Genomic DNA, 25,253 nt, shown 5'->3' with positions numbered 1-25,253 from the left:
CATTAACAGATTCAAATGCACCCTCTAGCTTCTCTGTAATAAGAAGCCAAAAGTTGGCAAACTCATATTAATTAATATTTTTGTATCTTGTTATTTCAAAATACCTAAATATTTAATAATTTTTACTATTTAACCCAGTAAAACTCTAAAGTTCCAAGTCATCAAAGATGTTGGAAAACTAAGTTTAGATATATATAATTATAATTATAAAGCTTTATCAAAACCCTTCATGTTAGTTACATTTATTTGTCTTAACAATTCTATGAGATTTTAAAGCCAGTTGCTACCCAAGGCATTTTCTTGGCAAATTTTGTAACAGAGATAACATGCCCTTGACAACTTTTAGGAGGCTGGAGAAAAGGTGGTGGTTGCGGGGAGATATCAGGCCCCACAGCTTGTTCCCAGGACTGCAACAACTCCCAGGCCTCCAGCATCTATAGTGTAAAAGCACTATTTTTTTTTTTTTCCTTTTACGAGGTGGGAATGGCCCCTCTGCCACTTCTGCAGCCTGCTCGAGGGCACTGTTGCAGGAGAAAGACTTGGAGGGTTTAGAAGGTTTGTTTCCCATGTTTTTCTTTCCGAGTAGAATCCTTATGGTGTAACAACATGAAATCTTGCATATAAGAAGAGACCTTATCCTATTTCAAAACAGAAACAAAAACAAACTCTAAAGTAAGTAAATGAGTGCTCTCAAAAGAAGGGACTGGGACATTAGCCTTAGAATCTTATCTCACACTAAACGGCACAGCAAATGACCTTCCATCTGAGTGACACAAAGCCCAAACAGCAGAGACAGAGGATTCCCTGTGTTCATAAAACAGCAAAGAGCAAACTGAGTCCTGAAAAGATAAGAGCAAGCAAAGACCATCTGTAACCAAAGTTGCATTACAGACAGACAAGGACTCTCACTAGCTGAGCATTTCAGGCGGCTGAGGCCTTGAGAGGGGAGCAGGGAGGGTCCCAGAGATGAGCGCTCGGCAGCTGCTGGGAAGTCCCTGCGGTCCCTGCCACGGGTTCAGCCTGCCTCAAGCAGCTGGACCCCCAGCTAAGTGGGATATGACCCCATATTTAAACAAATCAAACCAAACAACAAAGAGACACAAAACAACAGAGGCACTCTTAAGTACAATATTTACAATTGCACACAACAGACAAGGGGTTTACGCTGTGCTCGGTATCTTTTTAGCCACAGAAACCTCAGGATGCCCTGTGTTAGGCAGAGCAGTGTCTCCACCCAGAGCTTCAGGCTGAGGCTTCGGAGGCTAGGCAAGGACCATGGGAGGCCTTGCAATCCGAACTGATGAGACTCAACCCAGACAGGAGGCAGCAAATGCCTCCTGTATCCACACAAAGAATTTCTTGATTCAATTTAAGTGAAACGGTGGAGATCGCTGAAACCAAAAATGGAACTCCTCGGGAAAAAGAGTCCCAATTTCAGCCCCTAGAGCCACCAGTCCAGGGACCCAGTGGGATCTGCAGTACTTACGCAGGGAAAAATCCCACTCATCGTCCTGGTGAAGTCACCATAATTTGAAACTGGACACAAAACGGGTCTGAACCGCCTTTCACTACTTGAGCCAAATTAAGCAGAAACAAGGTTGAATCATATATGAGCGTTTATTCCAATAATGCCAGCAGTATGGAGACAGCAGCAGGTCATCCTGTAAATTCTGCTCCAACCTCCCCTACTAGCCGGCTGATTGTATATGGTTAAGGAAGAAAGGCTACATGCAATTGGGAATGGGGACAGGATAAGGGCTGCAGGGTCTGTGGTCTGTGTGTCTCCTTCCAGGATCTTGAAGTCTGATAACAAGGTAGTTAATTTTCTATGATGTTAAAAACAGCTCCTCCCATTCCTGGGACCATAGAATGGTCAGCATTCTTGAGGCAAACTCCCAGAGGGGGTCAGGGTCCAGGCACAGCAACCAAATTAAAGTGTGTCCTGTCCTTGGTTTGTTCTCAAAATGTTTGTGGTTTTTTTTCTGGGTAATGGATCCATCCAGGCTTAGAGGCATCTCTTACTTTTTCAGCCCTGTTTTTCTCCTTGCAGTGCACCCTCCAGTTTCCCGGGGTCTGTAGGAAACCTCTCATCTATAGTGAGTAGGGTGAATAGTCATTAGACAGCTGCGGTCCTATACTTGTTGCACGCCTGCCCCCATCAGCAGGGCTCCGAGCATGACCTGAGGTACAGACAAGCTCAAGCATCAAATAATCGGAGCTCTGAGTCCTTATAGCCCACAGTGGGCAGGGGTCCCGCTCGCACAGGTTTCCAGATGCAGTCCTTATCCGAGTGTCCAGATTTGTGGTTTTGGGCAATCTGGGCCCCTCCTAAGGGCATTCCCATTATATCCATTACCTCAGTCTTGACACAGCACTTGACATTACTGTCACAGCTGGCAGTGACTCCATATTGGGTTTTCAAAAGTGTTCAAAAAGCCTGTTCTGCTGTTGCTCTACACAGGGATTCATATCCATTAGACTCCTGCCATTCCGAGACCTGATTCCCCAGGGGAGCTAGACTGGCTATTATCACACTCATAGGCTTCTTGCTCCTTGGGAAATAAGAAGACTCGGGTACTTAACTTCTGGTTTGTATATCTGGGCCTTTTTCTGGGGTGCTTTGTATCCCTTTTCTGCTAGATGGCTTCAGGTCAGAAGCATATTTCTGTCTGAAGTTTCTCTGTCAGGGCTGGCAATTAGAATGTCCTCTGTATTGTTGAACAGCCCCCTTTTCAAGTTGGAGGTCCCTCAAGTCTTTTGCAAGGGTCTCCCCAAAGAGGCTTGGGGATCTTTTGAAAATCTGTGGTAAAACAGTCCAGCAATACTGGGACTTCTGATGGGTGTCAGGATCTTCTCATTCAAAGGCAAAAATCTGGGAGTCATGGTCCAAGAGAATGCAAAAGAAAGTATCCTTTAAATCTAGAACTGTGCACTATTTGCTGGATCCTGTTGGCCAACAGGGTATAGGGATTAGGAACAGCCGGATGTACATCCTGTACTACTTCATTCAGGGCCATTAAGTCTTGTACAAATCCATATTCTCCCTTCCCCGGGTCCTTAATGGGAAGGATGGGAGTGCTCCAGGGTGACTGACGAGGCCGAATGAGTCCATTTGAGACGTGCTTTTAGGATGAGTGCAGTCCCTGTTTTTGCCTCGGGTTTCAAGGGGTATTCTTTAACCCTGGGCCAGTGGTCTGCTTGTTTGAGCAGTACTTTAACAGGTACTTTTCCCTTCTGACTTTTCCTTGTGCCTAAACAGCCAAGTTAACCTGGTCAAGAATTCCTGTGGTTCAGGTACCTGATCTTTCAGGACCTGGTGGAGTAGGGCCATGGGATTTCTTTCTTTATCCTTGGGAATCAGTACTTCAACTTTTTCTTGATTTAAATATATAGCAGCCCCAATTTACTTAGTAGGCCCCTTCCTAAGAGGGGAACTGGACACTCAGGTACATAGAGGAAATAGTATGACAGCTATTTTGATCCTATTTCACATGTCAGAGGCTCAAAGAATTTTGTATTTGGCTTTCTCCACACCCCTTTAACATTACATTCCCTCTTGGAGTGGGGCCCTTCCAGGGAGAAAGAACATAGTAAGTGCTCCAGTATCTAGTAGAAATTCAATTTTCTTCTATATTCAGAGTAACCTGGGGCTCCTCATGGGAAATCAAAACGTTATTTTTGGAGCCAAAAGGGGAGCCTCCACTCCAGCCCCATCAGAACTCATCTTCTGTCTGGGATAACTAGAATTAGGAGCTTCCCCTTTGTTCCTTCTCTGAGGACGATTGTGGTGCTCTCTCTTCCAGTGTCCTTGTGTCTGCAGTATGCACATTGGTCAGGCTCCAGCTTTGCCGGACGCCTTTGGTTGGTCCCATGATGGGGGTCAGGGTTACTCACCCAAGGTGGTCTTCCTCCTTTTGTCCCCAGATTACCTGAAGCCTGGAGGGCAACAACCAGAAAAGCTGTTGCTTTTTCATCTTTTGTTCTTTTCCTTTCATCTGTCACATCCCTATTGTTAAAAACCCTAAAGGCCACCTCTACCAATTGGAAGGTGGGGTAGTAGGTTCACTGCTATCTCTTTTTTTTAATGTTTTTTTTATATTTTAAAATATGTTTTTATTGATTTTTAAAGCAAGAGGAAGGGAGAAAGATAGAGAGATACAAACATGGATGGAAGAGAAACATCATCGACTGGCTGCCTCCTGCATGCCCCTGACCAGGGATCGAGCCCACAACCCGGGGCATGTGCCCTGACCAGGAATTGAACCGGTGACCTCTTCATTCATGGGTCAACACTCAACCACTGAGCCACACCAACCGGGCTTTTATTTATTTATTTATTACAAATATATTTTTATTGATTTCAGAGAGAGGAAGAGAGAGAGAGAGAGAGAAACATCAATGATGAGAGAGTCTGATCAGCTCTCTTCTGCATGCTCCCTACTGGGGATTGAGCCCCAAACCCAGCATGTGCCCTGACTGGGAATCGAACCTCAATCTCCTGGATCCTAGGTTGATGCTCAACCGCTGAGCCATGTTGGCTGGGCTCGATGTGTCTCTCCTATACCAATGTTTCTCTCTCTTTCTCTCTCTCTCCCCTCCCTCTCTCCCTTCCACGCTCTGTAAAAATCAGTGGAAAAAATATCCTCGAGTGAGCACTTAAAAAAAAAGGGAAGAACTAAGGAAAGCATGTCTAAAGAATTAATAGAAAGTACATCCCCAGTAGGGGACATGCAGGAGGCAGGCAATCAATGATGTCTTTCTCTCACTAATGTTTCTATCTTTCTCTCCCTCTCCCTTCCTCTCTCTCTGAAAAAAAAAAAAAAAAAAATCAATAAAAACATATATATTTTTTAAATTTTTAAATTTTATTTTTGTTTAAAATATTACAGATGTCCCTTTTTCTCCCCAATGACCCATTCCCCCCCATCCCATCCCCCTCCCCAGTCCCTCTCCCCCATTGTCTCTGTCCTTGTGTTGTGCATAGATGCATATAAATTCTTTGGTTACTCTCCCCCCCCTCCACCCACCTGCCCTCCTCCATCCCTCTGACATTCGTCAGTCTCATCTATGCTTCCATGTCATTGAATCTATTCTGTTCATCAGTTTATTAAGTTCTTTAGATTCCACGTAAAAGTGAGATCATGTGATGTTTGTCTTTCTCTGCCTGGTTTATTTCACTCAGCATAATTTTCTCCAGGTCCATCCACACTGTCCCAAAGGGTACAAGATCCTTCTTCTTTACAGCTGCGTAGTATTCCATGGTGTGAATGTCCCACAGCTTTTTATCCACTCAGCTACTGATGGGTGCTTGGGCTGTTTCCAGATCTTGGCTATTGTAAATTGCGCTGCTATGAACATCGGGGAGCATATATCCTTTCTGATTAGTGTTTCAGGATTCTTAGGATATATTCCTAGGAGTGGGATCACTGGGTCAAAAGGCAGCTCCATTTTTAATTTTTTGAGGAACCTCCATATTGTTTTCCACAGTGGCTGCCCCAGTCTGCATTCCCCCCAGCAGTGTACTAGGGTTCCCCGTTCCCCACACCCTCGCCAGCACATGTCGTTTGTTGATTTGTTGATGGTGCCATTCTGACAGGTGTGAAGTGATACCTCATTGTGGTTTTAATTTGCATCTCTCTGATGATTAGCGATGTTGAGCATTTTCTCATATGTCTCTTGGCCGTCTGCATGTCCTCTTTGGAGAAGTGTCTATTCGGGTCCTTTGCCCATTTCTTAATTGGGTTCTTTGTCTTCCTCTTGCTGAGTGCTATGAGTTCTTTGTACACTTTGGAAATTAGCCCCTTATCAGATACATCCTTGGCAAATATGTTTTCCCAGACCGTGGGGTTCCTTTGTATTTTGAGGCTGTTTTCTTTTGCTGTGCAGAAGCTTTTTAGTTTGATGTAGTCCCGTATGTTTATTTTTTCTTTTGTTTCTCTTGCCCTAGGAGATGTATCAGTGAAAATTCCACTATGTGGGATGTCTGTGACTTTACTGCCTATGTTTTCTCCCAGGATTTTTATGGTTTCATGACTTACGTTTAAGTCTTTTATCCATTTTGAGTTTATTTTTGTGTATGGTGAAAGTTGGTGGTCTAGTTTCATTTTTTTGCACGTAGCTGTCCAATTTTCCCAGCACCATTTATTGAAGAGACTGTCTTTACTCCAATGTATGCTCTTGCCTCCTTTGTAAAATATTAACTGACCATAATGGCGTGGGTTTATTTCTGGGGATTCTGTTCTATTCCATTGATCTATATGTCTGTTGTTGTACCAATACCAGGCTGTTTTGATTACAGTGGCTTTGTAGTACAGTTTGATATCCAGCAACGTGATCCCTCCTACTCTGTTGTTTTTTCTCAAGATGGTTGAAGCTATTCGGGGTATTTTTTGGTTCCATATAAATTTTCAAAATGTTTGTTCTAGATCTGTGAAATATGCTGTTGGTATTTAATAGGAATTGCATTGAATTTATAAATTGCTTTGGGTATTATGAACATTTTGATATTAATTCTTCCAACCCATGAGCATGGTATATTCTTCCACTTGTTTATATCTTCCTCTATTTCTTTTTTCAGTGTCCCGTAGTTTTCTGAGTACAGGTCTTTTATATCCTTAGTTAAGTTTATACCTAGGTATCTTATTTTTTTAGTTGCAATGGTAAATGGTATTGTTTTTTAGTTTCTCTCTCTGAAAGTTCATTGTTGGTGTATAAGAATGCCTTTGATTTCCAACTACCTTGTATGTTGATTTTGTATCCAGCTACCTTGCCAAATTCGTTTATCAAATCTAATAGTACTTTGACGGAGTCTTTAGGGTCTTCTATGTACAATATCATTTCAACTGCAAATAGTGACAGTTTTACTTCCTCCTTTCCAATTTGGATACCTTTGATGTTATCTTTCTGTCTGATGGCTGTGGCGAGGACTTCCAGTACTATGTTGAATAAGAGTGGTGAAAGTGGACATCCCTGTCTTGTTCTTGTTTTTAATGGAAATCACATATATTTTAATATAAATTTAAAATCACATATATTTTAATATAAGTATATTTTAATATATATTTATTTAAAAGTATATAATACCAAATATAGATACACATATCTATCATCTATCTATCTATCTACCTATCTATCTACCTATCTATCTATCTATCTACCGTGTCCCCCCAAAATGTATACACACTTTAACAACTGATAGCTCAATTTTGAAAATGAAATATATTTTAGTAAACACTGCCTTTATATTTATTCAAAGTGTGTGTATACATTTTTTTTGGACACCATATATATATCAAATAGAAATTCTGGAGCTAAACAGTACAAAATACAATAACTAAAATGATAGATTCACTAAAGGGTCTCGATAACAGATTTTACCTGGCAGAAGAAAAAAATCAGTCAACCTGAAGACAGGTAAATTGAAATAATTTAGTCAAAGGAACAGAAAAAAAAGAATGAAGAAAAATGAATTGTGTCCCAGAGACCTGTGGTACACCATCAAGTGTACTAATATACACATAGAGTCCCAGAAGGAAGAAGAGAAAGGAGAAGAAAGAATATTTGAAGAAATAATGTACAAAAGCTTTCCAAATTTCATTTTCAGAATTTATCTCTATATGCAAGAAGCTCAAAGTAGGATAAACTTAAAGAGATTCACGTCTAGACACATCATAGTCAAACTGTCAAAAGACAAAGAATATTGAAGCTTCAAGAGAAAAAGCAAATCACCATGTATAAGAGAGCCTTAATAAGAGTAGCAGCTAACTTCTTATCAGAAACTATGGAGGCCAAAAGGCAGTGGGTTAACATATTCAAAGTGTTGGAAGAATGAAACTGTTATAGATATAATTATTCAAATTATTTTGTCTGATCCATCAGGATGACATAATTATAAACATATATATACCTAACATTAGAGCCCCAAAATGCATGAAACAAAAACTGACAGAATTTAAGGAAGAAATAGACAATTCAGCAATCATATTTGAAGACTTCAATACTCTACTTTCAATAATGGATAGACTAACCAGACAGGAAATCAAGAAGGAAACAGATCAAGCAATACTGGAGTAGGTTGCCCATCTATTTCATTTCTAGGGACACTGTGATCAATTACCCATTGACAAGCCAAGAAATCAGATTGCCTGGTGGTCCTTGGCTAGTCTCTTCAGACACAGGAGGGCAAGCCGCTTCCACTGGCAAGGGAGACTTAGAATGACTTGGGAGTTCAACATTGTCCACTTCATCTGGGTGTAACTAGATGCACCATTCCAAATTTCTGGATCCTTTCTTTCCTGATCAATGCCCTAGTTTTACCATGACAAATTTAATAGGACTGTGAATTCAATTGTCATTATAAATCAGCAACCTATAGAGTTAAATTTTGTGTTTGACTTTTAGCAATATCAACCCTTGGTCTACTTAAGTGAGAGATTGTTTTAGAACTGTCATGGAAGCATCCTGGTTCTCAGATTGTGACTTGTGCTAGGAGCTAGTGGACCTGAGCTTGTCATTTTCTCTCTGTAATCACTCAAGTGCCCTGAAAAGAATCCATTCTACCACACAGTTCTTAGTCATTGCTACTGCCATAGCAGTCAAGGGCAGCAGCCATTTGGGTCCCCAAAGCAGGTGCTTCAATTGGCACTGCCTCACAGTCAACCACAGGTGACAGCTTGATTAACTGTGATCCACTGCCTGCTGCGGATTATTATCATCCCATTTCCCATTGGCAAGGAGCTCAGCACTGTGCTCAAGCCCAAGGGTGTGACCAAATCAACTGCAAAAATCCCATCTTTGTGCCTCTATCTCCTGGGACTACTCCCTGTACCAGTTATTATGCCAGCCAAGGTCCAGTCAGGAGAGAGAAGCCACAATGGGAAAGTTTAACATAAAAAATTGTTAATAGGGGATTGGAATAATAGAAAATTGGCTAATGAGAGCTAAAGACAATTCTAAAGAATACAGAAGTAGCAGACTACTATCCCTAGGGCTGAGACAGACTGCCCCAGGACGAGTCCTCTCCCTCTAGGACTGAGCTCCAGACTTCATTTGAGAGGGCAGCTGAAGTCACAGACTACCTCACCAATGGAACTGCCTGGAAATCTGCCCGCTGGGGTGTCAGATGAAGCTGCTAATCACTGAGCACTGCTGGAATGAAGACTGTAGGACGCGTACTCTGCAGAAGCTTAGTGCTGGAGAGAGCTTTGCCAGCACCCAGCTTATGCACTGGAGAAAGCCATGCTATCACAGGAGGCAAGTGCTAGAGCATGCGTACTCAGCGAGAGCCCAGTGCTGGAGAAAGCTGCAGCAGTGCAGGGACCACGCGCTGTCAGGTTAGAGAAAGTGCACTCTGCAAGAAAGAGCACAGTGACGGAGAAAAGCAGACTGCTACCAAAGTAAAGCGCTAGAGAAAGCTTGTTGTGCAGGAGATCAGTGCTGGAGGAAGCGACACGAGAGTCAAGACAGGTGGACAAGAGTGCAAAAGGAGTCCCAGAGCCCTAGCATCAGGAGGAGTCTGCTCACTGCACAGGCAGCCTGTGTCCTGGAGTCTGTGGTGTCCACCTGGGGGTAGAGGGGGTGCGGCAAGGTGGTTGCAAGCTGGAGCTGTGAGCTCCCCAAAGGATTCCTTACTCTGGACACACATCTAGGGCAGAGGACCACTGGATGTGCCCACATACATATGTCCTTGCAAAACTGCAGTAAGAGCAAGAAAAAGAAAACCTTAAGACCAGAACCTAAAGGAGCATCCCTCTCCTCTTTCAGTGTCCCTTCAGCGCCCTCTACTGACAAAGCTCGACCTCATGCTCAGTGCAGGGAGAAATGCAAATACAGCTCAGCCCGTGATCTCAGAGCAGATATCGGAGGGTGAGCTTGGAGCTGAGAGGCAGTAAATTGAAAATTGACATAGTGGCAGAATCCACTTTGCTCTCTGACCCATAGGCTGGGGGGCCAATATGGTAGGAAGGGCTAAGTGAAATCACCTAGAAATTCCTCCTTCCTACAAAGACAACCAACCAGTAAAAAAATACCACACCCCTGGGACAAGCACAGAGACTTATGCCGATGTTAAACAACTGAAAAGAGCAGGAGTAGTGAGACCTAATCACATATCTTAAAAAAAATTTTTTTAATCCTCACTCAAGGATATGTTTTTATTGATTTTTTTAGAGAGAGAGGAAGGGAGAGAGAGAGAAACATCAATCCGTTGCCTCCCATATGCACACCGACTGGAGATCGAACTGCAACCTGGGTATGTGCCCTAATGGGGAATCGAACCCACAACATTTTGGTGGAAGACACTCCAACCAACTGAGCCACCTGGCCAAGGCTCACATATCTATTTAACCCACTAGTTTGGCCTGTGCAGAAATCAGGTGGACTGTGGACCATCATGAACTTAATCTGCTCATTCCAGGTGCAGCGGTTGTCCCAGATTTTGCATCTTTCCCCTGCTATTCCGTTTGCAGCCATGGAGCCGGCTCTTTCTTCATACCAATGTGCTGGGCCCCGCAGAGACGTTCCCTTTCAGTTGCCTAGGCCACCAGGCACCTTCAGGCTGCCTCAGGCTGTGTTAGTTCTGCTCTTCATAATACAATCTGCAGAGACCTTGACCGTAACATTCCACCAAATATCACACTGGTCCACTATACTGACATTATAGGACCTGACGAGCAGGGAGTAAAAAGTACTTTAACTGCCTTCGTAAGACATTTGCAAACTAGAGAGTGGGAGCTAAACTCCAGAAAAGACTCAGGGACCACCGCTTCAGTGAAGTTTCTGGGGACTTGGTGATCTAGAGTTTGTACAGATACCTCCTCCGAGGGGAAAGACAAGTTGTACCTCACACAACCTTCTCCCCCCAAAAGAGGCGAGATGCTTGGTAGCCTATTGGAGGCAGCGTATCTCATTAATAGACTCACTGGTGAGGTGCCAGTTTTGAGAAGGGACCAGAGCAAGAGCAGGCTCCGCGGCAAGCTCAGGCTGCAGCGCACGCGGCCTCGCCCCTCAGTACTTATGGCCCAGGAGAGCCGGTGATACTGAGAATGCCCGTGCCAACAGGAATGCCACAGGAGCCTCCAGCAATAAGGAGCCCCGGGCAGAATCGGAACACAGGCCCCGGGCGCTCTGAGAAACGCAGGCCCCTCTACAATCATTCTGCATTTGAGAAACAGCTCGGGCCTGCTCCTGGGACTTGGTAGGGACTGAACGCCCAACCAGGGGACGTCAGTCAGGCAACCCTGCAACCTGAGATGCTTTTGAATGGGGTGTTGTCTGACCAACTGGTGTGCGCAGCAGCAGCCTCTCATCACTTGATATAAGAGAGCAGGCTTGGAAAGGTCCAGAAGGTATGAGCCATTTACATAAGCAGCTGGCTCCGCGTTCCCTTGTCTTCTCTCCTGCAGTCAATGCCTGTGACCTCCTGGGGTGTCCCTTATGCCCAGCTGACTGAGGAAGAAAAAACTCAAGCCTGTTTACGGATGAGTCTGTGATGTGCTATTATGACCTGCCAGTGGGCAGCTGCCGCACCACACCCACCTGGCTCAGCCTGAAGGACAGTGGCGAAGAAAAATCCTTGCAGTGGACAAAACTTTGAGCGGTGCCCTTGGTGGTTATTACGTCTGGCAAGAGAAATGGCCTGACGTACAGATCTATACTAACAGCTGGGCAGTTGCTGACGGTTTGGCTGGATGGTCAGGGACTTGGAAGGAACAGAATAGGAAGATTGGTGACAAGGAAGTTTGAGCTTTTATAACCTTTTTAAAAACAATCCTCCTCAATCAATTAAGATATATATATATATATATATATATATCTTTATTGATTTCAGAGGGAAGAAGGGAGAGGGAGAGAGAGAGAGAAGCATCAGTGATGAGACAGAGTCGTTGATCAGCTGCCTCCTGCATGCCCCTGACTGGGGATCGAGCCCACAACCCTGACATGTGCCACAACCAGGAATTGAACCCCGATCTCCTGGATCCTAGGTCAGTGCTCAACTGCTGAGCCACGCCCGGCTGGGCCTCAATTAATTTTACTTCAGTTGGAGGTATTTCATCCAGGGGCCCAGCTTGGTGCTCTCGCCTCTGGTTTCTGCGTTCCCTCAGATGGGCTCTTAGCTTTTCTTTAACTGCTCGGGATTTTACTTACCCTCAGCAGTCAGAACAGGGTGCTGCTCTCTCAGACAGAGGCAAGTGGTGGAAGACGGCAGTTTCCTTTTGAATGGGCCGGAGTATTTGTTTGTGGGGGCTGCCATAATAAGGTGCTGCAGACTGGGGGCTGAAATAACAAGTTTATTTTCTCACAGTTCTAGGGGTCAGAAGCCTAACATCAAGGTTAGAAGTTCAAGGTCAAGGTGTCAGCAGGGCTGGTTTCCTCTGAGCCCTCTGCCCTGGTTTATAGACAGCCCTGCTCTCCCAGTGTCTTCCCTCCGTGTGTCTATATCTTAATATCCTCTTCTTATAATCACCTCATTTTAATTTAAATACCTTTTTAAAGACCCTGTCTCCAAATATAGTCACATTCTGAGGTTCTAGGGGTTAGGACTTCAGCATATGAATTTGGCGGAGGGGGGGGCGGACACAGTTCAGCTCAGTATTGAACACAGTTAAAGACCATTATCTTACTTCTAAGACACTAAGAGGAAACTTGGCCCACAGGGCCCTTCGAGTGCAGGCGGCCCCCTTCTCAGTCGGGCTGCGGTGCGGCTCCCTTCCAGGCCTCCGGAGGGCGCAGGTTGGTGGGCTCGTCCAGGCTGCATGTCAGGGAAGCAGGAGGGAGCCCTTTAGTTATACCGCTCTTCTTGAGTTCTAGGCCATGTTACTAAATCCTAGAATTCATGATTTAGCCTTCCATGGCAGCATCGGATGATTTGGGAGAAATGTGAAATAAAATTGCCATCAACTGACCATTTTATATATAAAATACACTCACATATATGCATAACACATGTGAGCCTCACAGGAATCCTGTCAAGTAGGGATGATTGTCCCTACTAGATAGCAAGAAAACTGAGGCCTGGTGATGTTATATTACCTGCCCAAGGTCACGGAAAAAAAGAAGCTGACTCCGGACTCAAACCTATGACATCTGATCCAAAGCCTACACTCCCAGCCACTTATGTGGAGATTAGTTGAGTGCCTGCGCCCTGAATTGAGACTGTGCTCTCTGCCTCTTGAATAGAAGCCAGGGCTTCTCTGTGGTGAGGCCAGTGGCCCAAACTGGGATAGGGAGAAGGCCAGGCCTGGGATGTCTTAGCCATTTTTTTCATAGGGGATTTAGGTTTTAATTACAAATTTAACCAATTAAATTATCTTAAAAATTTAAGCCGCAAATACAGATTTGATATGGCTCATTCGTTGACTACTTCATATGCTTTAGTATAATACACAAACACAGTAATTAAAGTTTCCTTGTTATCTTCTTGGGGCTTTTAAGTCTCTTCTTTCTTCTTTTTCTTTTGTATGTTAAAAAAAACACCTTGTCAGTATGGAGAATTTCAAATGCATACAAAAGAAAATATAATAGTCTATGCAATCTCCATGAACCCACCACTCAGTTGCAACAATTTTAACTCATGGCCTATGACCCTCCTCCCTTATTATTTTGAAGCAAATCCCAGACATGATAGATATTGACTATATTCTCTGTGCTGTACTTTACATCCCCATCACTGTTTTGTAACTGTATATTTCTTAGTGCTTTCACTTTTTTCATTCAGCTCCCCCAACCCTTCTCCCATCTGGCAACCATCAGTTTGTTTTCTGTATCTGAGTCTTTTTCTGGTTGGTTTGTTTTTTAGATTCCACGCATAAGGTGAAATCATATGGCATTTGTCTTTCTCTGTCTGACTTACTTCACTTAGCATAATACCCTCTAGTTCCATTCACAGTCTTCATTCTTTTTTATGGCCAAGTAATATTCCATTGTGTATATGTACCACTTCTTTATCCAGTTGCTTACTAATGGACACTTAGGTTGCTTCCATATCTTGGCTGTTGTAAATAATGCTGCAGTGAACATGGAGATGCATGTATCTTTTCCAATTAGTGTTTTGAATTCTTTAGATAAATACCCAGTCATAAGGGTTTTTGGGTCATAAGGTAGTTCTATTTTTATTTTTTTGAGGAAATCTCCATACTGTTTTCCATAATGGCTACATCAATTTACAATCCCACCAACAGTGCACAAGAGTTCCCTTTCTCCACACCCTCACCAACGCTTGTTTGTTGATTTATTGATGGCAGCCATTCTGACAGGTATGAGGTGATATCTCATTGTGGTTTTAATTTGCATCTCTCTGATGGTTAGTGATGCTGAGCATCTTTTCATGTCTATTGGCCATCTTAATGTCCTCATGTCCTCTTTGGAGAAGTGTTTATTCAGGTCTTGTGCCCCCCCTTTTTTTTTTAATATGTGTTTATTGATTTCAAAGAGAGGAAGGGAGAGGGAGAGAGAGAGAAAAACATCAATGATGAGAGAGTCATTGATCGGCTGCCTCCTGCATGCCCCACACTGGGGATCGAGCCCCCAACCCAGGCATGTGCCCTGACCAGGAATCGGACCTCGATCTCCTGGATCATAGGTAGGATGCTCAACCGCTGAGCCATGCCGGCCAGACCTCTGCCCACTTTTAATTAAATTGTTTGGGGTTTTTTTGTGTTTAGTTGTATGAGTTCTTCATATATTTGGGATATTAACCCCTTTTATCCAATGTATCGTTGGTGAATATCTTCTCCTGTTTAGTAGGTTGTTTTTTTATTGATGGTTTTCTTTGCTGCGCAAAAACTTTTTAGTGTGATATAGTCCCATATTTTTCTTTTTTCTTTTGTTTCCCTTGGCCAAGGAGATATATCTCATATATATTACTAAGAGCAATGTCAAGAAGTTCACTGCCTATGTTTTCTTCTGGTTTTATGGGTTCAGGTCTTACATTTATGTCGCTAATCCATTTTGAATATATTCTTGTATTTGGTGTAAGAAAGTAGTTTTATTTTTTTGCACTTATCTGTCCAGTTTCCCCAAAACCATTTATTGAAGAGACTGTCTTTGCCCCATTGTCTATTCTTGCCTCCTTTTTCATAGATTAATTGGCCATATAGACATGTTTCTTTTTGGGCTCTCTATTTTGTTCCATTGATTTATGTGTCTGCCTTTATGCCAATACCATACTGTTTTGATTATTATAGGTTTGTAGTATGGTTTGATATTGGGTAGCATGATACTTCCAACTTTATTCTTTCTCAAGATTGCTGTGGCTATTTGGGGTCTTCTGTGGTTCTATAAACATTTTAGGATTATTTGTTCTAGTTCCATGGAAAATGCTATTGGTATTTTGATAGGGATTACATTTAATCTGTAGATTGCTTTGGGTAGTATGGACATTTTAATGATGTTAATTCTTCCTATCCATGAGCACAGTATATGCTTCCATTTATTTGTATCTCTTCGATTTCTTTCTTCAATGTCTCATAATTTTCCAAGTACAGGCCTTTTACCTCCTTGGTTAAATTTATTCCTAGGTATTTTATTTTTTTAATGTAATTGTAAATATAACTGTTTTCTTTATTTCTCTTTCTGGTTGTATATTATTGTTATATTAAAATGCAACCAATTTCTGAATATTAATTTTATATCCTGCTACTGAATTCATTTATCAGTTCTGATAGATTTTGGTGGAATCTTTAGTGTTCTCTCTATATAGTATCATATCATCTGTAAAGAATGACAGTTTTACTTCTTCCTTTCCAATTTGGATAACTTTTATTTCTTTTTCTTGTCTGGTTGCTGTGGCTGGGACTTCCAATACTATGTTGAATAAAAGTGCTGAAAGTGGGCATCCTTGTCCTGTTCATGATCTTAAGGAAAATGCTTTTAGCTTTTCACCACTGAGTATGATGTTAGCTGTTAGCTGTTTCATCATTGACTATGATGCTAGATTTTGTCAAATGCTTTTTCTGAATCTATTGATACGATCATTTTATTTTTATCCTTCATTTTGTTTATGTGGTGTCATATTAACTGATTTGCAGATCTTGAACCAACCTTACATTCCTGGAATAGCTCCCACTTGATCATGCTGTATGATCTTTTTAACATATTGCTGAATTCGGTTTGCTAATATTTTGTGGAGGATTTTTGCATCTATGTCCATCATAGAATTGGCATATAACTTTCTTTTTTTGTAATGTCTTTGTTTGGTTTCAGAATCAGGGTAATGCTGGCCTCCTAAAATAAACTTGGGAGCCTTCCTTCCTCTTGAATTTTTTGGAATAGTTTGAGAACGATAGGTGTTAATTCTTCCTTGTTAATTCTTCTCTGAATGCTGGGTAAAATTTGCCTGTGAATCATCCGGTCCAGGACTTGTATTTGTTGGGAATTTTTTGGTTAGTAATTTGATTTTGTTAGTAATTATTAGTCTGTTCAGATTTTCTGTTTCTTCTTTACTCAGTCTTGGAAGATTGTATGTTTTTAGGAATTTATCCATTTCTTCCAGATTGCCCAATTTGTTGGCATGTAATTATTCGTAGTATTTCCTTATAATCCTTTGTATTTCTGTGGTGTCAGTTGTCACTTCTCTTTCATTTCTGATTTTATTTATTTGGGCTCTTTTTTTCTTGATGAGTCTGGTTAAAGGTTAATTTTGTTTATCTTTTCAAAGAACCAGTTCTTGGTTTCATTAATCTTTTGTATTGTTTTTTTTTTTTCTTTTTTCTATTCTATTTCATTTATTTCTGCTCTCATCTTTATTACTGCCTTCCATCTACTCACTTTGGACTTTGTTATCTCTTCTTTTTCTAGATATTTTAAGTGTAAGGTAAGATTGTTTATTTGAGATTTTTCTTGTTTCTTGAGGCAGGCTTGTATGGGTATAAATCACCCTCTTAGAACTGCTTTGGCTGTGTCCTATAGATTTTGGGTTGTTACTTTTTCTTTTTCATTTGTCTCAAGGTATCTTTTGATTTCTTCCTTGATCTCATTGTTAATGCATTAATTGTTTAATAGTCTTTGTGTTTTTCAATTTTCTTCCTGCAGTTGATTTCTAGTTCTATAACATTGTGGTCAGAGAAGATGCTTGATATGATTTCAATCTTCTAAAATGTATTGAGACTTGTTTTGTGGCCTAACGTGATTATCCAAAAAAATGTTCCATGTGCACTTGAGAAAAATCTATATTCTGCTGCTTTTGAGTAAAATGTCCTAAAAAAAACCAATTAAGTCCATCTAATCTAATGTGTTATTTAAGCCCCTTGTCTCCTTGTTGATTTGATTTTCTGTCTGGATGATCGATCCATTGCTGTCAATGGAGTGTTAAAGTCTCCTACTATGGCTGTATTACTCTCAATCTCTCCCTTTATACCCATCAATATTTGCTTTTATATATTTAGGTGCTCCTACATCGGGTGCATAGATATTTCCAAGAGTTATGTTCTCTTGTTGGATTGTTCCCTTCATCATTATGAAATGTTCTTCTTTGTATCTTGTTACAGTTCTTGTTTTAATGCCTATTTTGTCTGTTATAAGAATTGCTACCCATCTTTTTTTGTTTTCATTTACATTAAGTATCTTTTTCCATCCCTTTACTTTCAGTCTTTTCTTTTTTATTGAATTTATCAGGGTTACATTGGTTAATGCAATTTTATAGGTTTGCCCTGGGCAGTGTGGCTTAGTAAGTTGGGCATCGTCCCGTGCACCGAAGGGTCACTGGTTCAATTCCAGGTCAGGTCTTATACTCAGATTGTGGGTTCAAACCTCAGCTGGGGTGTGTGCAGGAGGCAAGCAATCGATGTTTCTCTCTCACCTCAATGTTTCTTTCTCTCTCCCTTCCTCTCTCTCTAAAAAATTAATAAAAATGTATTTTTAAGAAATTATATAGGTTTAAGGTGTACAATTCTATAATACATCATCTGTATACTATACTGTGTGTTCACCACCCCAAGTCATATCTCCTTCCAATCTTTGTGTGTCTTTCAATCTGTAGTGAGTCTCTTGTAGGAAACATGTATGGGTCTTGTTTTTTATCCATTCAGCCACCCTATGTCTTTTGATTGGAGCATTTAATAAATTTACATTTAAAGTAATTATTTGCCCGGCTGGGCGTGGCTCAGCAGTTGAGCGTCGACCTAGGATCCAGGCGATCGGGGTTCAATTCCCGGTCAGGGCACATGCCCGGGTTGCGGGCTCGATCCCCAGTTGGGGGCGTGCAGGAGGCAGCCGATCAATGACTCTCTCATCATTGATGTTTCTATCTCTCTCTCTCCCTCTCCTTTCCTCTCTCTGAAATCATAAAGATATATTTTTTTAAAAAAGTAATTATTGATGAGTAGTTATTGCCATTCTATTGTTTTCTGATTGTTTTGTAGTTTTTCTCTGTTCCTTTCTTATTCTCTTGATCTCTTCTGTATGTTGATGACTTTCCATAGAGTTGTGTTTGGATTCTCTTCTATTTCTTGTGTATCTCTCATATATTTTTGGTTTGTGGTTACCTTGTGTTTTAAAAATTAATTGTTTATGCCTGGCCAGGTATCTCAGTTGATTAGAACAATGTCCCAATATGCCAAGCTTGTGGGCTCAATCCCTGGTCAGGGCACATACAAGAATCAACCAATGATGCATAAATAAGAATAACAGCAAATTGCTCAGCCGGGCGTGGCTCAGCAGTTGAGCATCAACCTAGGATCCAGGAGATGGCGGTTTGATTCCCAGTCAGGGCACAGGCCTGGGCTGCGGGCTCAATCCCCAGTCGGGGGCTTGCAGGAGGAAGCTGATCAATGACTCTCTCATCATTGATGTTTTTATCTTTCCCTCTCCCTTCCTCTCTCTGAAATCAATAAAGATATATTTTTTTAAAAAAGAATAACAGCAAATCTAGGTTTCTCTCTCTCCTTCCCTCTCTCTTTCTCAAATCAATAAATTAAAAATTGTTTAAATTACAGTTGATATAAAATATTATATTAGTTCCAGGTGGACAACATAGTGATTAGAAATTTATATAACTATGAAGTGATTACCCCCGAAGAGTCTAGTACCTATCTGACACCAAACATAGTTATTACAATATTGCTGACTATATTCCCTATGCAGTACAATCTTGGTGATTGTTTGTGGTTTTTTTTTAATCCTCACCTGAGAATATGCTCCCATTGATTTTGAGAGAGAGAGGAAGGGTGGGGGGGGCAGAGAGAGGTGAGAGAAACATCGACCAGTTGCCTCTCGTACACACTGCAACTGGGAATCAAATCTGGGTATGTGCCCTGACCTGGAATTGAACCTGCAACCTTTTGGTGTACGTAATGATGTTCCAACCAACTGAGCCACTAGGCCAGGGCCCCGTGACCGTTTTTATGACTGAAAATTTGTACATCTTAATCCTTTCCCCTTTTTCATCCATACCCCAAAATCCTCTCCCATCTGGCAACCATCAAAATATTCTCTGTATCTATGAGTTTGTTTCTGTTTTGTTTGTTAGTTATTTTGCTTTTTAGATTCTGCATACAAGTGAAATCATATAGTATTTATCTTTGTCTATCAGACTTAGCATAATATCCTCTAGGTCGTTCATGTTGTCACAAAGGGCAAGATTCCATTCTTTTTATGGCTGGAAATATATATGTACCACTTCTTCTTTATCCATTCATTTATCATTGGACACTTAGGTTGCTTCCATATCTTAGCTATTGTAAATAATACTGCAATAAACATAGAGGTACATATGTCTTTTCAAATTAGTGTTTTGAGTTTCTTCAGATAAATACCCAGAAGTGGGATTGCTGGGTCCTTCTTTGTCTCTGGCTATAGCCTTTATTTTAAAGTCTATTTTGTCTGATATAAGTATTGCTACCCCAGCTAATTTTTTTTGTTTCCATTTGCATGAAATATCTTTTTCTATCCCTTTACTTTCAGTTTCTGTGTGTCTTTTGATCTGAAGGGATCTCTTGCAGGCAGCATATGGATGGGTCTTGTTTTCTTATCCATTCAGCCACTCTGTATCCTTAGATTAGAGGATTTAATCCATTTACATTTAAAGTAATTATTGATAGGTATATAGTTATTGCCACTTTATTGTTCATATTTTTTATCTCTTCTCCTTCTTCTAGAAGTTCTTTAATATGTCTTATAATACTGGTTTGGTGGTGCTGAACTCCATTAGCTTTTACTTGTTTGGCAAGCTCTTTATCTGTCCTTTGATTCTAAATGACAGCCTTGCTGGGTGGAGTAATCTTGGTTGTAGGTCTTTGCTTTTCATTATTTTGACTATTTCATGCCAATCCCTTCTGGCCTACGTTGTTTCTGTTGAGAAATCAGATGACATTCTTACAGGAACTCTCTTATAGGTAACAGCTTTCTCTTGCTACTTTTAAGATTCCCTCTTTGCTTTTAACCTTGGACATTTTAATTTTGATGCGTCTTGATGTGAGCCTCTTTGGGTTAATCATGTTTGGAACTCTATGTTTCCTCACTTTGCATGTCTATTTCCTTCGCTAGGTTAGGGAAGTTTTTTGTCATTACTTCTTCAAATAAGTTTTCAATTCCTTGCTCCCTCTCTTCTGGCACCCCTATGATGTGAATGTTGTTATGCTCGATGTTGCCCCAGAGACCCCTTAAACTATACTCATCTCAAAATTTTTTCTTTTTGCTGTTCTGATTGGGTGTTTTCTACTACCTTGCCTTCCAAATCACTGATGCGATCCTCTGCTTCATCTAATCTACCGTTGATTCCCTCTAATGTATTCATTTCAGTTAATGCATTCTTAATTTCTGACTGGTTCTGTTTTTATAATGTTTTCTATCTCCATTTTTATGTTTTGTATTTCTTTGTTAAAGTTCTCACTGAGTTCATCTGCTCTTCCTATAAGTTCATTGAGCATGAATTCTGCATCTGGTAGATTGCTTGTCTGCATTTTGTTTAGTTCTTTTTCTAAAGTTTTGTTTTATTCTTTCATTTGGGACATGTTTCTTTGTCTCCTCATTTTGGCTCAATCCCTTTGTTTTTTCCTGTGTATTAGGTATATTGGCTATATCACCTAGTCTTGGTAGAGTGGCTTTATGTAGTATGATCCAGGTGTGTTCCTTGTGTGGGTTGTGTGTGCCCTCATGTTGCAGCTGAGATTTGATGCTGTTTGTGTGTCATTGGGAGGGATTGACCTTTGAGGAATGGCCATGACTACAGCAGAAGAGCTGTTGTGAAGGGACTGATACCATGTAGCAGGATTTGTGGGAGGTTTTTCGGTTAATCCTCACCAGAGGATATTTTTTCTCATTGCTTTTTTTTTAGAGGGAGTGGAAGGGAAGGGGGGGAGAGAAAAGGGGAGAGAGAGAGAGAACCATTGATGTGAGAGAGGCACATTGATTGGTTGTCTTCTAAACTAGCCCTGACTGGGGCCAGGGATCAAACCTGAAACCCAGGTATGTTGATCAGGAATTGGACACATGACCCCTTGGTGTATGGACTGATGCTCTAACCACTGGGTCACAGTGGCTAGGGTGGATTTGTTGTTTTGTTTGTTTGTTTGTTTTTAAATCCTCACCGGAGGATATCTTTTCCATTGCTTTTCAAAGAGAGTGGAAAGGAGAGAGAGAGACAGAGATAGAAACATCAGTGTAAGAGAGACACATCAACTGGCTGCCTCCCGCTCAGAGACTGAGCCTGCAGCCGAGGTATGTGCCCATGGGCCGACACTCTAATCACTGAGCCAAACCAGCTAGGGCCCTTTTTTGTTTTTTTAATTGAATTTATTGGCGTGACATTTGTTAATAAAGGATTCACTTTAGCGTGCTTTGGTGCCTGCCAAGATCACCTTTTGGGTAAATCCATTTGTGGAGGTGGTTGGGTGGTGCTCTAGTGTGGTCTGAAGCTGGCCACTGGGTGTGCTGGTTCTGGGGCCTCTTGGGAAGGGCTCTGTTGCAGGCCAAGATCAGCTGCTGCCTGTGCCTGGCCTGGCGCCACGTGGTATGAGCTACAAAGTGATCTGCAGTTGGTTGCTGTTTGCATTGGGCTTGGTGGTGGCCGGGAGAGGGCAGCTTAGCGAGATGTACAGGACACTGAGGCCAGACACTGATTGTTTGGGATTTGTGAACTTTTAAGAGATTTTAGGAAAGCCTGCAAGAAGAGCCAAGAGCAATCAACCATTGCATGGAAAAGCCCCTGGAAGCAGCTTGGGTAGACCTAAAAGTTGAGTGAGGCAGGGTCTCAGGGAATCATCAGGGCAAGGCAAATGGTATTAGCCAGGTTGATGGAGACTCTGACTTGGCACCCACCTGTGCCTGCAGACTGTGTGTGTCTCTGTGTGTGTCTCAACAAAGGAACAAAATTGCGGAGAGTACTGCCCCTCCAGCACTCACTGTGAGGCCAGACCATTCAGTTCTTCCCGGTATGTCCCTGGTGCTTTTCAAGCTGCTGCCCCAGTGCTGGAGCTCAAAGCAAGTGAGTCCATCAGCAAGTAAATTCATGTCTGGCCCTTTAAGAGGACGCCTGGGACTCCATCCAGCAGGCCTCCATCTCACTAAGCTACAATCCCTACTGATTTTCACAGCCAGAAGTTATGAGGACTACTCTTCCTAGCTCTGGAACCCTGGATTGGGGAGCCCAGTGTAGGACCCAGTGTAGAATCCTCGCTCCTCAGGGAGGACCTCTGCAGCTGAGATATCCCTTCCAATTCTTAACCACCCCACAAGGGTGTGGGGCTTGCACTGTTCCACCGTCTCCACCCCTCCTACCAGTCTTGACGTGGCTTTTTCAGTGTATCCTTAGTTATACGACTTTTGTTCAGCTAGTCTTCAGGTGGTTCCCAAGGGTGGTTGTTCTTTAGTTTATTTGTAATTTTGATGTGGTGATGGGAGAAAGCAAGCACACTCTACCGCCTTGACCGGGAAGTCCTACCATGTGCTTCTTTATACTAAGCTATGTTTATAGCAATTTAAGTTGATAGTCACTTAAGTTTGAACACATTCTAAAATCACTACAATTTTTACTCACCCCCTCCATGTTCATGTTTTTTTAATGACTCTACAGTTTCAAGACAATTAATGTGGGACTCCAGTATCTGAACTTGCTATAAGGCTTCAGAACCTTAGTTTGATCCCCTCAACAGGGGTGAATTGACAACCTAGGCTTGTCCTTCCCAGCACCAGACATCTTTTATCCAATCAAGGTGGCGAGAGCTGACCGCTGATCAGTAATCAAGCAAGTGTTCACTCAGTATGGTCAAAATGAAATGAACAGCTGCCCTGGGTTAGGCTGCCTGACTGCTGGCGGCAACTCCTTCAGGGTTTGCTGAAGAGTAGCAAATTTTAGAACCTTTAATTTCAAATAAAGCTCACACAAAACGAGACCAACATACAACAGAGTACACTGAGTTCTCTTTCAGAAGAGAAATCTAAGACCCTGGGATTTGAACCCAAGGTTTCGGACTCAAACCTGACCTTTGAGGACCTCAGCAGTTGTAACTTTCCTCAAATGGTCTCTCTAAGTGGGACTCAAACCCACAATCCTAGTCCTGGAAACTCCAACCCAAGTCTCTGGGGGTGGGACTCAAACACACAATCCTCAAGAGGTTTCTTTGGACAGTTTAGGCACAAGTGCATATTAGCAAGGTCACTCACCTGAAAGATGTCTGATCCAGTGGCTGTTTCTTCTCTCAAAAGTGAAAGTAAGGCCTGGAGCCCAGCAGTGGAAAAGTAGGAATCCAGCAGCTGAGCCTAGACAATCCAGTCTGGGTAGCGCTCAGGGTCAGTGTCAAGGGTCCTTGACCTACCGGGGGCTACAGTACCTCAGGCAGCAGTCACAAGAAAAGACCAAAGTCCTTTTGTAGTCACCAAAATTTTTACTGAGCAAGGACCCACTGCCTGAGTCCATTTCAACCTTGCCACAAAGGAACCAATACTCTGGCACCAGTAGTTGAGGGGGAAAAAGGGTTTTATTGCTAAGTCAACCTGCAAGGAGATAGGAGGCGAGCTCAAATCTGTCTTCCTGATCCAGGTTCAGGGTGAATGTTAAGGGGTTAGGATGTCAGGGAACAGGCTGGTTTGCGGGAGCTCTGGCAGGGCAGGTTTCAATTGGAGGGTTTTGGTATTTGATCATTTATGGTAAAGGGGCTTCAGCCCTAGATCTTCCTGGACAACAGACCCTTCGCTTCTGAAAGGGTCCTAGTGTTTAAGTTCTGGCCATGTTCTGATCCTTTGGTTTCAAGGGTACTTTTGTTCTGGGTGTAATTGGAGGTCAGAGTTCTCTCTAAGCAGGCTTGGGCTGCAGAACTTGCAATTTTAGTCTGTTGTCTCTGAAAAGTAACTTAGTATCATGTTAGAAACAGGATAGGACCAGTTTGAGCTGGTTGTGCCATTACACCTCTGTCAAATTTCAGAAATTGAACTTCTTCAAGGCCTGCCTCACCTCTGGCTGCTGTCAGAAGTACATAACTTGGTTATTTGCAGACTTTCCAAACAGTTGACCCATTTACGACTCCCAAGGCAGGTCTTCCTAGTCTTGGGTGGGGTGAGGAGAACAGAAAACACTGCCTAGATTCTTCTTTTCTCCCCGCAGGATTCAGGAGTGAGAGTGACCAGGCGAGCCCTCCAAGAGAAAGGCCTGAAGACAGAGCCTCTCAGGAGGCTCCTTCCCAGGAGGGGCCTCCGGACAAACGCCAGGCCCATTTCAACCTTGCCGCCCAACACCAGAGCTCCTGGGGGAGGAAGCAAGGCCCCGAGGGCACCCAGGACTGTCCCCCAGGGGAAGGGGAGGTGAGCTGGCTCCCCAGGCAAGGCTAGGCCCTCAGGCCTCCTTGGCACCCCGAGATCGAGATTGAGCCACCCGCCCCGGCCCTGAGGGTGCAGTTTCCCAGACGCCACCCTGAGAACACCGGGGCCAGCGGCCCTAGCCTGCCTGGAACCTAAGGTCACAGCGCCCATCTTGCTCGCCACCTGCTCTTGCACAGTGAGCGGGCCCACCAGCACCCCACATGTGGGAAGGGCTTCGAGCACAACTCGGACACAGCCAGCGCCTGAGGACGCATCACAGCCAGGGGCCCTGGCCACGCTGGAGTGCGGGGTGGACTCGGGGCCGCAGGGCCCACCTCCTCGGGCCCCAGGGCTCCCCCTCCGGCCTGGGGCCCCGGTGTGAACGGAGGGCCCAGCACCTTTCCCACGGGCGGGGCAGAAGCAACGCCTGGGCCCAGGTTTCCACCGCCCCGCAATGCGGAGCCAACTGCCGCATCCCGCAGAGGCTCCCCCCGCGTGGACGCCCAGAGCAGCCCCGGCCCGCGCCC

The 25,253-nt window shown here is 42.8% G+C and overlaps 1 protein-coding gene across 2 annotated transcripts in view; it reads left to right on the top strand.

Annotated features, from left to right (window-relative positions):
* The window catches only part of BCL7C (BAF chromatin remodeling complex subunit BCL7C), a 51,827-nt gene extending 26,574 nt beyond the window's left edge, over positions 1 to 25,253 (top strand). Inside the window, exon 6 of one of the 2 annotated variants that reach the window (XM_016219201.2) lies at positions 24,533 to 25,253. In XM_016219201.2, the coding sequence (XP_016074687.1) occupies positions 24,533 to 24,733 (201 nt within the window). In that variant the 3' untranslated portion in view covers positions 24,734 to 25,253. The remainder of the gene's footprint in view (positions 1 to 24,532) is intronic. The other variant, XM_016219202.2, reaches the window with a different exon arrangement.

This window comes from Miniopterus natalensis, chromosome 3, assembly GCF_054644295.1.
Source record: "Miniopterus natalensis isolate mMinNat1 chromosome 3, mMinNat1.hap1, whole genome shotgun sequence".
Classification (NCBI taxonomy): Eukaryota; Metazoa; Chordata; class Mammalia; order Chiroptera; family Miniopteridae; genus Miniopterus; species Miniopterus natalensis.
Note: the sequence above shows the minus strand (reverse complement) of the source record. Positions and strands in the feature narration are given on the sequence as shown.